Raw genomic sequence first — 15789 nt, 5'->3', positions numbered from 1 at the left:
ATTTATTTGACAGAGATAGAGACAGCCAGCGAGAGAGGGAACACAAGCAGGGGGAGTGGGAGAGGAAGAAGCAGGCTCATAGCGGAAGAGCCTGATGTGGGGCTCGATCCCACAACGCTGGGATCACGCCCTGAGCCGAAGGCAGACGCTTAACCGCTGTGCCACCCAGGCGCCCTGGTGTTTCTTTTTTAAATTGAGCTTCTTCCTAAGAGCTCAGTGCATATTCTGCTTACAGTGGTATATTGTTCTAGATTATCTACTCTTAAAGTTGCTTTTACCTCTTTTTTTTTTTTTTTTTGGTGACTTACCTTTGAATCATTTCTTTAAGTATTATTAGCCAGAGGACAGGAGAAGGACAAGATCATTTTGTTGCTTATTACCTCTGATACGTTTATGTTTTGTTTTGGGGAATGATACTGTAATATCTGCATGCTATTGCAAAGTGACCACCAGTTCTTGTTTTCTGTTACACTTGGCCTGGTTTTGGTTAAAATAGGAAATGGTTGTAGATTTTCTTTGGCTTTCGTTTATGTCATTTTATTTTAGGGACTTAGGTGTCTGATTTCATTTCTTTTATGTCATTTATTTTAGGGACTTAGGTGTCTGATCAAATTTCTTTCACAAATTTACAAATTTCACAAATTCTCTATGATGACCCAGTTCCCTAAAGTGTAAATAGGATTTTCTTTGAATTTCGTTTATTTCATTTTATTTGACAGACACTGTTCTTACTAGGTTCCATGTCACTGAATTCTGTGGGAATTTGTTTTTATAAATTGATACAAGTGAGGCACAGAGAGATAATTAATATGCAGGTAGTTAAGGGGTAGGGCTGGGATTCAGACCTGGGCACTTTTAGCGGAAGCCAGGTGCTTTTAACCACTGTGGTGCTAAGGTCCTTCATTGTACCAATCTGAATTCAATAGTCCTTTTTTTTTTTTTTTTTTTTTTTTTTTAAGTAATTCTGTACCCGAGGTGGGGCTTGAACTCAGAACCCCAGGATCAGGAGTTGTATCCTCTATCGGCCCAGCCAGTCAGGTGCCCCCTGAGTTCAGTAAATTAGTTTCTTCATCCCATTCTATTCTAAGAAAGAAGACCCCACTTTGACAGGTTTTGAACATTAGATGCTGATTCATTAACGCGTGTTAGAATTTTGATTAGATCTTTGTAAAGTATGTTATGAGCCTTATGTTTATGGTAAACATTATCTTTAGATAGAGGTGTTTAATTAAATTCTTCTATGCTTCTCCCTAGTTACTTATATCAAATTGCACATCTTGGAGATGATGATGAAGAACCTGAGTTTTCATCTGCCATGCCTCTGGAAGAAGGAGACACGTTCTTCTTCCAACCAAGACCACTCAAAAACCTTGTGCTGGTTGATGAATTGGACAGCCTCTCTCCCATTTTGTTTTGCCAGGTGTGGGTCTTTCCAGTCACTTCTGTGATGAGCAGTGCCAGCCAAATGTTTTTGAATCTGAATGAGTTTAAAGTTTTAACTGCAGTTAAGTTATAGTCTAAGAGTGAGGTTCATCAGCGTATCTGTGGAAATCACCAGCATGGTGGAAGGGGGGGAACTAAAAACCATTACATAAGTCCTTAGATTTTTTTTTTTTTAATTTTATAACTCGTGTTCAATATAAAAATTCTAAACCATGCAAAAGGTGAATGGTGGAATTCCTACCTCCAGTCTAGTTTTCAGCTTCTATCCACTGAGGATGCTGCTGTTAACTTCTTGTGATTGCTTCCAGGCATTTTCCCTGCATCTGTCAGTGCATGTGCGTGTTTGTGTGTGTTATGTGTTTCTTTTTTTTCTTTTTATTATTTTTTGGAGAGAGAGCGTGTCCAGGGACGGGGTGGGGGGAGAGGGAGAGAGAGCATATCAAGCAGGCTCCAGGTCTAGCACAGAGCCCTGATGTAGGGCTTGATTTCATTATGGGGAGATATGACCTGAGCAGAAATCAAGAGTCTGACCCTTAACCCACTGAGCCATCCAGGTGCTCCACTCCTTTCTTTTTAATGTAAATAGGCTCATGTACTTCATAGTGTTCTGAAATTGTCCTTTTGGCACTTAATAGTCTATGAATATTTGTAGTTGGTGAACACCTATGTCTGATTTTAACACTCTATTTCTTAAAATAATCCAGAGACATTGGGATCAGTCCGTAACAGAAACTTTTTAAAATATATCCTCAGGGAGGAACGCAAGGTGGCCCAGGATGGGGACTGTGTCCCGGCTGCTACCACTCAACAATTCCTGCTAGCAGGAATTTTGCCATGCCTTTGTATCCCGGATTGCTGGGGTTTGAGTGACCATTAGACACCAGCCTACCCTGTCTAGTTGATCACACTTTTAATTAACGGAGAGAGGTTTATTTACTATGTGCTGGGGAAACAAGTCAGCATTAAGGCACTATTCCTGGTAAAAATTAACCATTCTTGAAATGGTTTATTTACTATGTGCTGGGGAAACCAGTCAGCATTAAGGCACTATTCCTGGTAAAAATTAACCATTCTTGAAATTAACTGCTTTTGTTCTTTTCTTTTCGAGAAAGTTAGCCCAGAGGCAATAGAAAATCCTAAGTAATTCCTGAATAGATGATTGGTGATTTTTTTCCCCCTTCCATTTGAATTTGAGGAAATGATTGTGTGAATAGTTTTTTTTTTAAAGATTTTATTTATTTATTCGACAGAGATAGAGACAGCCAGCGAGACAGGGAACACAAGCAGGGAGTGGGAGAGGAAGAAGCAGGCTCATAGCGGAGGAGCCTGATGCGGGGCTCGATCCCATAACGCCGGGATCACGCCCTGAGCTGAAGGCAGACGCTTAACCACTGTGCCACCCAGGCGCCCCGATTGTGTGAATAGTTTGTAGCAAAGAATAAAATTAACAGAAAGTTCAGGTATCTCTAGTGGGGCTAAGCATTTTTTTGTGCCATGATGTCTTTACTAGCCTGGTGAGGCAACTGGATTTCTTCTCTGAATAATGTTTTTATATTTGTTTTTTAGAGATTTTATTTATTTATTTAGAGAGAAAGCACATGTGAGCGCGCTCTGGAGCACTTGAGAGCAGGGGGAGGGGCGGGGAGGGAGAGAGAATCTCAAATGGACTCCACTTGGTTTGGAGCCTGATGCGGGGCTCAGTCTCTGTAACCCTGAGATGATGACCTGAGCCAAAATCAGGAGTCGGGACGCTTAACTGGCTGAGTCACCCAGGCGCCTCCCCCCGCCTTTTTTTTTTTTTTTTTAAGATTTTTTTTTTCTCTGAATAATGTTTTTAAATGCATGTAGTAATAAACATAAGATAGCAAGGTATTGTTAAGTTGTAAAAAAGTAATATATGTGCTGCTTTATCAAGGTTTTAAATAACAAGATGGTATATTTGAAATAGGTGAGTTAATTTTTTTAAAGGAGAGATCAGTGTGAAGGCTGTATGCACTCAACACACATTTGTCCATGTTACAGTAAGCTGCATTGCCTTATAGACAATCAAGAATTTTCACTTAAACTGACATGTTTAACAAAATTAGAGTACAAATGATTGGCCTCATTATATATTGACCAACAAATGTATTGGAAGGCAGCTAGATGTCTGGGGTACCAACAAAACACATGGCTTCCCCATCTGGTGGCTGAACAATCAGGTATAGTTACCCAGTAGTTAGTTAGTTACGTCATAGGAGTATCTGTAGATAAGGGAACTTCGATAATGTGTAGTCTAGCAAATCTAATGGATGTAATTTTGAAATAGTGATGAGAGGAATAATTGGAGGTATATAAATTTTAATGTTATGAATATATGATTTTTATTGGTGACAGTCACAGATACTGATAATATTATAGTTTATGTTTTTAGTTGAAATAACTAAATTTCAGTTTGAGGTTATATAGCACTCATTTTGCTCACTGTTAAAAAAATACTTTGTTAACTGAAGAACTGATACAAGCCTTTTTTTTTTTTTTTTTTTTTTAAAATTTTTTTTTTTTTTTTCNAGGGGGAGTGGGAGAGGAAGAAGCAGGCTCACAGCGGAGGAGCCTGATGTGGGGCTCGATCCCAGAACGCCGGGATCACGCCCTGAGCCGAAGGCAGACGCTTAACCGCCGTGCCACCCAGGCGCCCCTAAGCCTTTTTTTGTTAGTAAAACTTGTTGCTTCAAACTGGTTTGGTGTTTGGAACATGAGGACTTTTCCCCTTGAAGCTGCCTGGGCTTGTAGCCAATATATAAGCTTAGTAAACTAAAAAGTACCTTGTTCCCCAAGAAAATCAGGTTTAGGTGTGAAAACTTGGTACAAATAGACCTTTTTTTTTTGCCTTTTCTCTATGCAGATAGCTGATCTGGCCAATGAAGACACACCACAGCTCTATGTGGCCTGTGGTAGGGGACCCCGATCATCTCTCAGAGTCCTAAGGCATGGACTTGAGGTAAGCTGGGCATTTTTAGATCATCTGTAGGGTTTGGAGAGAAGCATTGAAAAAGCAGTTTATGGCTTTATTCTGATGAGATCAATGATATATTTAACGTTTCTATGAAAGAAAAAAATGTTTTCTTTCTCTTGTATTTCCATAACAAAGTTTAAGTGGCCTATTCTTTAACATGTTTGCACTATAGACACATTTTTAAAAATTGGCAAAATGGGGTTAAAAGGGGGAAAATAACCTCTGCTGGCTCCAGGCTCACCAGCTATAACATGGGGGAAATCTGCAGGGAGCATTTTATTCCATTTTCTTCTAGTTTTGGTGTGTGTTCAAAGTTTTTAGGTATTTATGTGTTTTTAACTCTATTAATGTTATATATTTTTGTGTCTTACCAAGTTTATTTCTTATATGTTCTTAAGCTGTATTATTTTTAATGTTTTTGCAATATCCGCTGTAGTGGATGGATCAGAATTTATTTAATAAATTATTGCTGGATCTTTTAGGTGACGTGGACACTCAAATCCCATATCCTCTTCTCAAGAGGTTCTAGGGTTGATGCTTTTTTTAGCAAGTTTCCTGGAGTTGATTTTGTTAAGAGCAAAATAAAGCTTTCTATGGCACTTTGTTGTAGAGTTGGGGGTTGGCAGACTATAAGCTCTCAGTGACCCACTGCCTGTTTTTGTAAGTTTTCATTGGAACACAGCCAAGATGACTGACCTTGGTTTTGAATTCTGGCTCTACCACTTAATAGCTGTTGCTAAGCTTTTGTTTTTCCTCTTCTGTAAAATGAGCTCTGCTTTAAAGATTGTTGTGTGAATTAAATGAGATAATGCATATGAAGAAGCACTTAGCTCAAGGTATGGCATACCCTGTCTGTTCGATATATGCTAGCTATTAATACTGCTGTTTCAGGGAATTTGAAAATTTTTTGGCTCCACCAAAACACTCATCAGGCTAGTAAATTTTTAATAACTTGAACCCAATTTAGACTGTTTTTGATTACTTACTGGATACCATTCAGCTTGTGACGAAGGCTAACATTCTCTACCAAAAGTGCGTACGTGCATTAACAGAAAATTTTGTGTACAGTGTAAGAGATAAACGATCCAATTAAGAATTGTTTTTGAGTCTTCCACCCCCTCCCACTTTTTTCCAGTTCTAAGAGATCTCTGTTATACAGAAAAATATTTTGAAATTGTTAAATATTACTTTATTCCTGTATATCTGTTTGTTAAGCCTTGTTTAGCTAGTTTATGGTCTCATTTGAGCAGGGTCACTGTCACATGTTAGATTTGGTATGGAGTATAGCACTCCTAATACTTTATTGGTGATGAGGTTTTCCATAGTTCTCTTGTTCCATGGTCAGGTATTCCTTTTATTTTATCAAGTTAAATAAAAAAAGGGGTGTGTGTAATGCCTTTAACGGATATATGTGAGTTCTCTCTGTAAAATGTGGCTACATAGTACAGTATATTAAGCAAATTATTTCTGGGTCATTTAAAAATAATGTTTTTATTTTGAAATGGTTTTATATTTACAGAAAAATTACAGGGATAGTATAGTGGGTTCATGTGTAACCTACATCTAGTTTTCCCCTCTAGACCATTGTTAGTTCATCTCAGATATTTCATTTTCTCTCATGTTTGAGAACCTTTAGGATAGTCAGAGGATTCTTGACTCTAACCTTAAGGAGCATAAAATCTAGTAGGAAGGACAGAATAATTCCTGAAATCACTTTTTAGATAAATGCCCTAGGAGGTGATGATTTCTGTGAGAGCTTAGAGGAGGGAGAGAGGGACTGCCTTGCAAGAGGATAAGGGAAGATTTTTCCTAAAGGATGTGGCATTTTGAATTGGTCCTTGAAGAGAGATGGGATTTGGCCTTAAGGGAGCTGGGGAAGAAATGGGATGCTAACTTAGATGGCCTGTTTCATTCCATGTGCTCTTTTTGAGGAGGATGCAGGCATGTCATACCGGAACAAAGCGTATGGTTTTTGCTGGAACAACTATCCTCCTAAATATTCTATCACTTTTTGCTTAAGTTTGTAATGGGAATTGCCAGTATTTCCAAGCCTTTTTTTTTTTTTTTTTTTTTTTTTTTTTTAAAGATTTTATTTATTTATTCATTCGACAGAGATAGAGACAGCCAGTGAGAGAGGGAACACAGCAGGGGAGTGGGAGAGGAAGAAGCAGGCTCATAGCGGAAGAGCCTGATGTGGGGCTCGATCCCATAACGCTGGGATCACGCCCTGAGCCGAAGGCAGACGCTTAACCGCTGTGCCACCCAGGCGCCCCCCAAGCCTTTTTGCTTAAAGTTTGTTTGTTTCTTTCTTTCTCTCTCTCTCTCTTTCTTTCTTTCCTTTCTTTCAATAAAAATGATTACATTCCTTTAAAGATTCTTAAATCTTTTTTTAGTTTTTAAGTAATCTCTACAACCCAACAAGGGGCTTGAACTTAAACCCCTGAGATCAAGAGTCACATGCTCTACCCACTGAGCCACCCGGGTGCCCTGGTTCCATTCTTTTAATCCAACATGCGGTGTGAGCACTGCCTTTTCGGAATCCTATTATCTAGTGTAGTTGTGAGCAAGGAGCTAAGTTCTATGCTCACTGGATTCGTGGTTTGTCTCCTCTCTTGTCAGGTATCAGAAATGGCTGTCTCTGAGTTACCTGGTAACCCCAATGCTGTCTGGACGGTGCGTCGGCACATTGAAGGTAAGCAGCCCTTTCCCAATAGTCAAAATGTGGGTCTGGGTGACATTGACAATAGAGGGCTTAGGAGGCTGCATTCATAATATTTCTGTATCACTTTGTTTAGCAATATACTAGAAACATTTTCTGGCCTGACTCCATGTTTCTCAGACTCTTTGAATCAGGATGTCTTTACCTTTTTGTACGCACTAGGAAGGGGACTATATTCATCTTTAAAGTACTGGTTCCATCTGTGTAAGAAGTGTGGTGTGAAGGGAAGTTTTTGCTTCTTCATTTTTCTCAGTGTTTTTTCCTATTGTGATGAAACCACGGTGAAGTTGAAGGTGTTGTTCCAGGTATTAAGAGATTTGATTAAGCTTATTAATTAGTCCTGCTCAGTGGGTGTAGTTGTGCTTCAGGAAAGTTTAGATTGAAATTGAATGAAATCAGAATTTTAGAGTGGGTGGAAAAGATAGGATGGAGGAAACAGGAGTCTGTGCTCCTGGATAAAAATGGTCACTTCATCCTAAAATTTTGAGATTTATGTGAAAATGGATAATAGTGCAACAGCAGCAAAGTCTTGAGTCCATTGAATTTGAGAAATGAAACTTAATTCTCATTTTCCCTTGGATTCTTTGGGGGTGTAGGTCATTTCTATTCCTAGACTTCATCTTCCTCTTGTTCCCTTAGGAATGTGGGCCTGGTGAGTAAGATCACCCTGGCCAGCATACAAAGCTTTTTTAAGAAAACAGCTGGAAATCTTCCTGATATTTTGATGTCCTGATATTTTGATGTTCTAATGTTTGATTTTATGGGAGCTGGGAAATGTGTAGGAGGGAAACCTCTTCCTATTAGAATGAACATTGTGGTGGATTTTGTTTTCATGTGGCTATTTGAAACAAGTCTGAGTTGAGTAGAAAGAAAAAGAAAAAGCAAACAGGAAATTAGTGGGTTCATTTTTGTTGAGAAGATAATTCTTAGATGATTGATTTTGAAAGATTTCCTCATTTTTTGTAATGTCTTCATAAAGAAACTGGTCAGCATTGATGCTCACCTTTAGCTTTGTGGCTGGTTGATATTACTGCTCTTGATGAAAACATTACCTACGCTTTGAATTTTTTGAGCCTTTGAGATAAAACTTAGTATTCCCTCTTCTTGTTTTTGTTTCATTTTCTACTTCTTAAACTTTAACATAGGTTTAGATTTATAGGAAAGTTACCCCTCATTTTTATGATGAAGGCAGAAAAATCACACAGGTAGACTGTTCCAAGATAGCGCATTGAGGTAATAGACTAAAAGCACTGTCTCTGCACTTGCAATCCATTTGACTAATCCTGCAGTGGGAGTCTGTGGGTCTTGCTGGTTTTTAAGGATAAGTTCTGTACTGTCATCCTGCTTTCAAGTGTCCACCTTGTACTCAGATTAATTAGGATAGGATCCTTACTTTCAGGGCACTTGTCATCTAAAAAAGAAGACAAGTATACAAAACTGCTGTGTGTTCTGATGTAATGAAAGGCACAGGCATGTTTCCAGGGTGGGTTGGAGGACAGGGAGTGGGCTTATGTTGGAGAATCAGAAAAGGCTTTTTGGACAGTGATTGGTAAGTCAGGAATAAGCAGTATGTTGCATAATGGAACTTGTAGCTGAAGTTTTTTCTTCTCTAAATATAAAATCTAGGAAAAGACTCATCCTGATAAATTTTACTCTTTAGAAACTATAATTTGGGTGGTCACCCACAAAAACAGGTCAGGTTCTCTCTCTTCGTTCTCTTTCCAGATACTCCACGTTACTGTTGAGTGAATAGCCCACATATCCACACATGCTGTAGTCTTCAGGCAACTACTAACCTTGGCTGGTACGTGGTGATGCACACTACCAATACCAAGCCTTTTTTTCTCTTCCACAGGTGGCTGGTGAAGGTGCTGATCACCACAGGTGTGTACGTACTGCTAGGGTCTACCATGGGGTCTTATAGTTTACCCAGGGAGAGGGAACTGCCCAAAGTAACGACTGCCCTGATGGCATCTCTCAGAGGGTAACTTTGCAGTTGGCTGTTGTGCATTATAGAGATGCATGCCCATCTGCCTGCATATTACATGGCCTGAGGCAGGAATCAGCTTCCCTTACTTTTTCCTTAGTGGAAAATATGACTAATTTGTCTTTCACTAAGCTGAAGAAACTGTAGCTAGGAAAACCTTAACTCCATACTCTCCTTTGGAGTTTTGTATGTTCCAGGGGTACTGACTCAAGTCCTGGAGAAAGCCGCCTTTTTGGGGAGTATAATCAGGACTGCTGAGGCAAGACAGGCACCGAGTAGTCTGAGTATAAAGTGAGAATGAGATAACTGGAAGCTTAAGTCATCTGTATGGTCACTCACTTTACCTTTTAGAGTGAGCTGTTTGTTGAACTTCAGATACTAAGGCAGAGGAAAGAAGAAGAAAGCGTTCCCTCCCCTGTGGGCTGCTTCAGCAGTGCTCAGATAGAAGTCCTATTTAAGTGAGACAAAGGTGCATTCTCATACCCTAATTAGATTTTTCACTGAGGTATGAACTAATGTTTATATATATATATATATATATATATATATGAGTTTTTTTTTTTTTAAGATATTTGAGAGAGAGAGACAGAGATAGTGAGAGAGAGCACAAGTGGGGAGGAGAGGGAGAAGCAGGTTCCTGGTTGAGCAGGCAGCCTGACGCAGGGCTCCATCCCAAGACCCTGGGATCATAACCTGAGCCAAAGCAGAGGCTTAACTGACTGGAGCCATCCATGGGCCCCTGAACTAACGTTCTTTCATGTGAAACTTGTAACTACTGGAAAAAGGCAAAGTGGATGTTTACGGTTATTTACCTTCATTTTTTTTTGAATTCCAACTTTTAACCTATAGCTTCCCTAGAACATGAGAAACTAGCCTGCTATGGGTCCTCCTGACTGGGGAATGGAGAGGGGAGAAGTTACAGTGTGCTTAGTATTCACAGGGTAATGGATGTTATGAGGAAATCTGTGATGTAAAGCCCCTCTAGTGCTTGTTGAATTGCTCAGTGAGTGTAAGACCCTATTTAAGTCCACTGAGCACTTCTTTATTTTTAATTTGAGCAGTCTGGGGCCTTGGGTCAAAGGGAAGATAAAGACCCAGACAGCCCACCTTCCTTCCTCCCCTCATTGTCTTGCATGTTAGTTAAAATTTGCATGGTCTCTTTGCGGGAAGTTTCTCCCTTTCTCCTTGACTGAAGGAAGAGACCAGAAGTCCTAACCATTTAACAGCCCTTTGTTATTTGGCTTTAATTTGCTCTGGCACAGCTTTTAGGATATTAGGTTTCAGTAAGAGAGTGTAGGAAAGGACATAATATTCATATAGTTAAAATTAAGCAATTCCTGTTATTTTTACACACTACAAATTTCCAGTTCAAAAACAGCTGGGGTAAAGCTTCCAAGTTTGGTGGTGTGTGGAGATTCATTTTGGTTTCATTGTAAATTATTAAGATATACATTTCAGGGACAGCCATGTCCTTACTGAAGTGATGGTGAACAGTGCTGTCTTACGAAGCCATTTTATAAGGTGTCCCCAAAGCATTTGATACATCGTAACAGTTGTGAAAATAATCTAAAACTAGCTATCTGCTTCTCCAGTGTTACTCCGTATGATTTGGAACTTAAACCCTTATTCTGGATTCCTGGTATAGCCATTGGATTATACGCATTGAGAAAGATCTTTGATCTTTGCCTTTCCGCCACCCAGTCAGTATACACATGTATTAAGCAAAAATTTGGAAAACACTACTCACTCTTACTGGGCAAGTAATTTCATGTGTAAAGCAGTTTCATAAGTTATATTTATTTCTATACATATCTATTTAAAAATGCTGATTACAGTCCATCAAGTTGACTCTGTCCTGCTCATAGGGCAGAATACTGCTCTAGGCTACACCAGTGGTACATCTTCAGTTGGCCTCTTTCTCTGTGAAGAACACTGATTCTGCTGAACTGATTGAGTAATCTTGGTTCAGCTGAACACCTTTGGGGCTATCAGAACCCGCACTGTGTCCTTGATGTGAGTGGGGTGGATCAGCTCTGACAAGGGCTCAGGCACACAGTGTCCTATAGCTACTTCTGCTACCAGTGAGGTAGCCACTTCAATTTAGTACCTTCTCCAAAAAGAAAATACAAACTTAATTTAGTGCCTTGTCTGCTTGTCATTCTGTCACTTTTTCACCTGATTTCTTATGAGGAAAGGGGAATTGTTACAGAAAATTCAGATGTAGGGGCGCCTGGGTGGCACAGCGGTTAAGCATCTGCCTTCGGCTCAGGGCGTGATCCCGGCGTTATGGGTTCGAGCCCCACATCAGGCTCCTCCATTATGAGCCTGCGTCTTCCTCTCCCGCTCCCCCTGCTTGTGTTCCCTCTCTCCCTGGCTGTCTCTATCTCTGTCAAATAAATAAATAAAATCTTTAAAAANNAAAAAAAAAAAAAAAAAAAAAAAAAAAAAAGAAAATTCAGATGTAAAATAGGGAAATCTCAATCCTTCCTGAAAAATAAATACACCTTTCTTTATTCAGCATTTATCAAGCTGTGTGCCCAACATTGTGCTGGATGTGGGAGACACACAGAAGCTGTTTTATGTGTAGGATGGAATATCTGGGAAATAGGTGGCCTTTAACTATGGGATCTGTATGAGAAACTTCTGGGATTGCCTGTATTCAGATCCTCTGACTTTGAGAAACTCATTAGTGTTTATTTTATCCATAACTATGTTTTGTTAAATGAAAAGTAAGTCCTAATAGGATTGCTCATGACCACTGAATAGTTGCATTTTTAAATAATGAGAGTAGAGAGGTCAAGGACTGACAATATAAACACCACCACCCCCACTTCTTGGTTAATGCTCTTATTCCTGGTGGGACATCCTGGGATTCTCAGTTATGAACCTGAGAAAGATAGTCTCATTAAGGTTTAAGTAATCTCTGTTTTATCCATTAGGTCTTGTGTTTCCACATAAGCTGCTTTTGGAAGAGGCTGGGGACTTTTCCTGGTTACAAGGATTATCTTTAAGAATGAGTTGTGATTTGCATCTGGTGCAAATAAACAAGCTCTAGCTTCAATACATATAAATATTGTAGTAGTCAGAGTTTCTTCTGCCTGGTTACCCTGCTTTGTCCTCTTGCATTTTTCCAGCCTATGTCTCAAGAAAAATTAGCTTTCGGAGGTATTGGGGTGGGTATATCTACCCAATGTATTTAGGCATTTAAGGAAGCAAAGTATATCTGTAGGCTGTTATTATCTTCAATTATCTTTTGGATCATCCTCTGCTGTTTACCACATGAGTGTGTGTGTGATGGCTACACATAGAAGAAGTGCCTTGGAAGTTTCTGAAGAGAAAACTTAGTGTGTCTCACTTAGCTTTGTGGGTTCTTAGCTAACCACCTCCTCTTCTCTTCCCTTTTGCAGATGAGTTTGATGCCTACATCATTGTGTCTTTCGTGAATGCCACACTTGTGTTGTCCATTGGAGAGACTGTGGAAGAAGTGACTGACTCTGGGTTCCTGGGTACCACCCCAACCTTGTCCTGCTCGTTGTTAGGGGATGATGCTTTGGTGCAGGTGAGGGTTCCCAGAGAGTTACTTACTCGCCTTACTTTGTCCTTTCATTGTGTTGTAGGCTGCTGTGCTCACCTTAATGAGTTTTGAACTCTTTTGAAGTTGCAAACATGAGCTGTTTTAAGTTGACCTGTCCGGGGCCTAGTAACTCCTTTTTGTCATTGATCCAACGGTCAATATGATTCAAATGTAATGGCTGTAGTTCCGACAAGAGTGACCGATCTGTTAGGTGTTTGGGTCATGTTGAGCAATGAGTCACATTGCTAAAGTCCGGTTTCCTTCTCATCACTGACTCTAGGTGTATCCTGATGGCATTCGGCACATACGAGCAGACAAGCGAGTTAATGAGTGGAAGACCCCTGGAAAGAAAACGATTGTGAAATGTGCAGTGAACCAGCGACAGGTGGTGATCGCCCTGACAGGAGGAGAGCTGGTCTATTTTGAGATGGATCCTGTATGTTATTTTATCATTCATTGTGGGACTTAGTGTTAGAGTACAGAGGTAAAGATGAGAATTGTAGTCCAGTATCTAGATGATACTCACAAAGAGAATTCAGGAGGGAAAGTGTACATAAGCCAGTCTGGCCTGGTGGGGGTGAGGTGGGAAGGGTAAGTTCATGTCTTAATTCTAACTGGAGTTATGAATTCCCATCTTAGCAGTGAAATACTTGGCTTCTCTTGCCCTTCACAGTCTGCCTTTCTGCCATTTAAATATTGGCCATAAGTTGTAATTTTTATAATCTGAAGCCATTTCAGAAATTTTCTTTTGGTTTTCTGTATGGAAGGATGTTGGATATACTTAATTATGCTTTCGGGAAGTTTTTGGATGTGACCAACGTGATAGTCTTAACTGTACCTCTGGTTGAGATTTCTTTAAGTTCCGTATTTGAATTTTCTTTCACCCAAAGTATTCTCATGAACAGATAAACAGTTTATGTATTTCTACTTCCTGAGAGCTAGGTTTGCTTTAGAAAATTTGTAGCATGTTGTATTTGTCAAAGTCAAAGACAATGTGTTTGTTGTCTCTTGATTGTCTTGTCAGTAATTTTGCTTGCTTTTAGCCTATAGAGTTCAGTCTTGGGACCTTAAGTAGAGAAATTCTTGGTCATTGATTTTAGTAAAAGTAGTGAGAGGAAGTAAAAGAATTTAACAGTCCCTCTCCCTTTCCCAGTCCCAGTGTTGAGGGGCACGTTGGAGTGGTTTATCACCTCTGTCTCACTTCTGTAGTCAGGACAGCTGAACGAGTACACAGAGCGGAAGGAGATGTCGGCGGATGTGGTGTGCATGAGTCTGGCCAATGTACCTCCTGGAGAGCAGCGGTCTCGCTTCCTGGCTGTGGGGCTGGTGGACAATACTGTCAGAATCATCTCTCTGGATCCCTCAGTGAGTATTACCCTCGACTTCAAGGATACTTCCCACTGGAACCTGAGCTGGGCTGGCCCCTGAAATCAGCACCTGCTGCTTCTCCTGATTACTGTAGCAGCACGCCTCAGGAGTTCTCTGCAGTACTTCATAGATCCTGATCCCAGACTACTAAATGTTTTCTTGCCTTAAGCCTTGGCTCCCTTTTACAGTTAAAAACAAAAAACAACCCAAGATTGTTTGCAGAAAAGGACTTGGACTGGCTCTGGGCCTTAGATGACTTTTAAGAATAGGTGCCGTTTGCTTACTTACTTCTATCATTATCCACTTTTACGGAAGGGAAAGCATGGTTCTCTAGAGTTTATTCTAAGATTTGGTTTAACTAGTGGTAACCCATTTAGAACTTAAACTACAGGATTCCACTGTGCACAAGAAGGTTGTTTCTCCACTCCTCGAATTAGATTTCTCTGGATTGATTTTTCCAGAATTGGTCCTTTCCCATATTTTAATTCTTGTTCTCTTTACTCTTTAGGACTGTTTGCAGCCTCTGAGCATGCAGGCTCTTCCAGCCCAGCCTGAGTCCTTGTGTATTGTGGAAATGGGTGGGACTGAGAAGCAAGATGAGCTGGGTGAGAGGGGCTCTATTGGCTTCCTGTACCTGAATATTGGGTTACAGGTAAGAGATCCAAAGCTCACATTGTTGGTGTCAGGCCTTCTTTAGCTTTTGTGCAGTCCTTGTTCAGTATGGGCATTTGCTGTGCCTGTTGAGTTTACCACCTTATGAAAAGTGAATGGTGCTGCACAAGTCAGGACAAAGTTTTCATAGAGACTTTTGATACAAATGTGTTGTGATCACTGCTCTTAGTCAGAACTAGAGAGGTCCTGAAGAGGCTTTTGCAGCTCTCACAATATGCAGCTTTTGGAAACTAATACCTCTTGGTTTATAATGGCCTCCTTTAGTAAAAAAGGACCCCTGCGTGTTCCCTATTGTCAAAGCAGCGGGGCTCTTCGTGGCATGAAAAGCAGGAACCTAAGGATAGCAGAATGTCAGCATTTTTGACCATATACTTTTCATTTTCCTTAATGATTATTTGCTCAACCTCCTGGTACTTTTTGCTTTTTAGTTTTACTTCCTGGTTTAGAAATTTTTCAAACTGCACAGGAGTTAGACTAATGTAACAAACCTCCATGTACCCATCACCAGTTTTGTTTTGTTTAAAGATTTTATTTATTTATTTGACAGCCAGCAAGAGAGGGAACAGAGGCAGGGGGAGTGGGAGAGGAAGAAGCAGGCCCCCAGTGGATGAGCCTGATGTGGGGCTTGATCCCAGGACTCTGGGATCATGCCCTGAGCCGAAGGCAGGCGCTTAACGACTGAGCCACCCAGGCGCCCCCCATCACCAGTTTTAATAGTTACCAACATTCTACTGTTCTTGTTTTATCTTTTTTTCTTTCTTCTGGAGTGTATTAATAAAGCAAATCCAAAATGGTTTATCATTTCATCTATAAGTACTTGAGAATGTAGCTCTAACAGATATATGGGTTGTTTTCTTTTTAGGCCTCTATTTTATTACCATGCCCGACACAACAGTTCTTTAACATCTGATATCTTGTTCATGTTCTGGTTTTTCTCGGTTCTGTTTTTGTTTTTCCAAAAATGTTTTACCTTTGGTTCTACTTAGGATCTGCATAAAGCTGTCTGCAGCTTGCATCCTCTGCATGACCTT

General features: G+C 40.1%; 1 protein-coding gene across 2 annotated transcripts in view; it reads left to right on the top strand.

Moving 5' to 3' along the window:
* Positions 1-15789, top strand: part of SF3B3 (splicing factor 3b subunit 3) — a 48352-nt gene that overhangs the window by 14643 nt on the left and 17920 nt on the right. For both annotated transcript variants that reach the window (XM_002920943.4, XM_019801482.2), the window contains exons 9-15: positions 1255-1420; positions 4328-4423; positions 7058-7130; positions 12552-12703; positions 12999-13154; positions 13928-14083; positions 14595-14738. In XM_002920943.4, coding sequence (XP_002920989.1) covers positions 1255-1420; positions 4328-4423; positions 7058-7130; positions 12552-12703; positions 12999-13154; positions 13928-14083; positions 14595-14738 — 943 coding nt within the window. The remainder of the gene's footprint in view (positions 1-1254; positions 1421-4327; positions 4424-7057; positions 7131-12551; positions 12704-12998; positions 13155-13927; positions 14084-14594; positions 14739-15789) is intronic.

This window comes from Ailuropoda melanoleuca, chromosome 12 (assembly GCF_002007445.2).
Source record: "Ailuropoda melanoleuca isolate Jingjing chromosome 12, ASM200744v2, whole genome shotgun sequence".
In the NCBI taxonomy this organism is placed as follows: Eukaryota; Metazoa; Chordata; class Mammalia; order Carnivora; family Ursidae; genus Ailuropoda; species Ailuropoda melanoleuca.
Note: the sequence above shows the minus strand (reverse complement) of the source record. Positions and strands in the feature narration are given on the sequence as shown.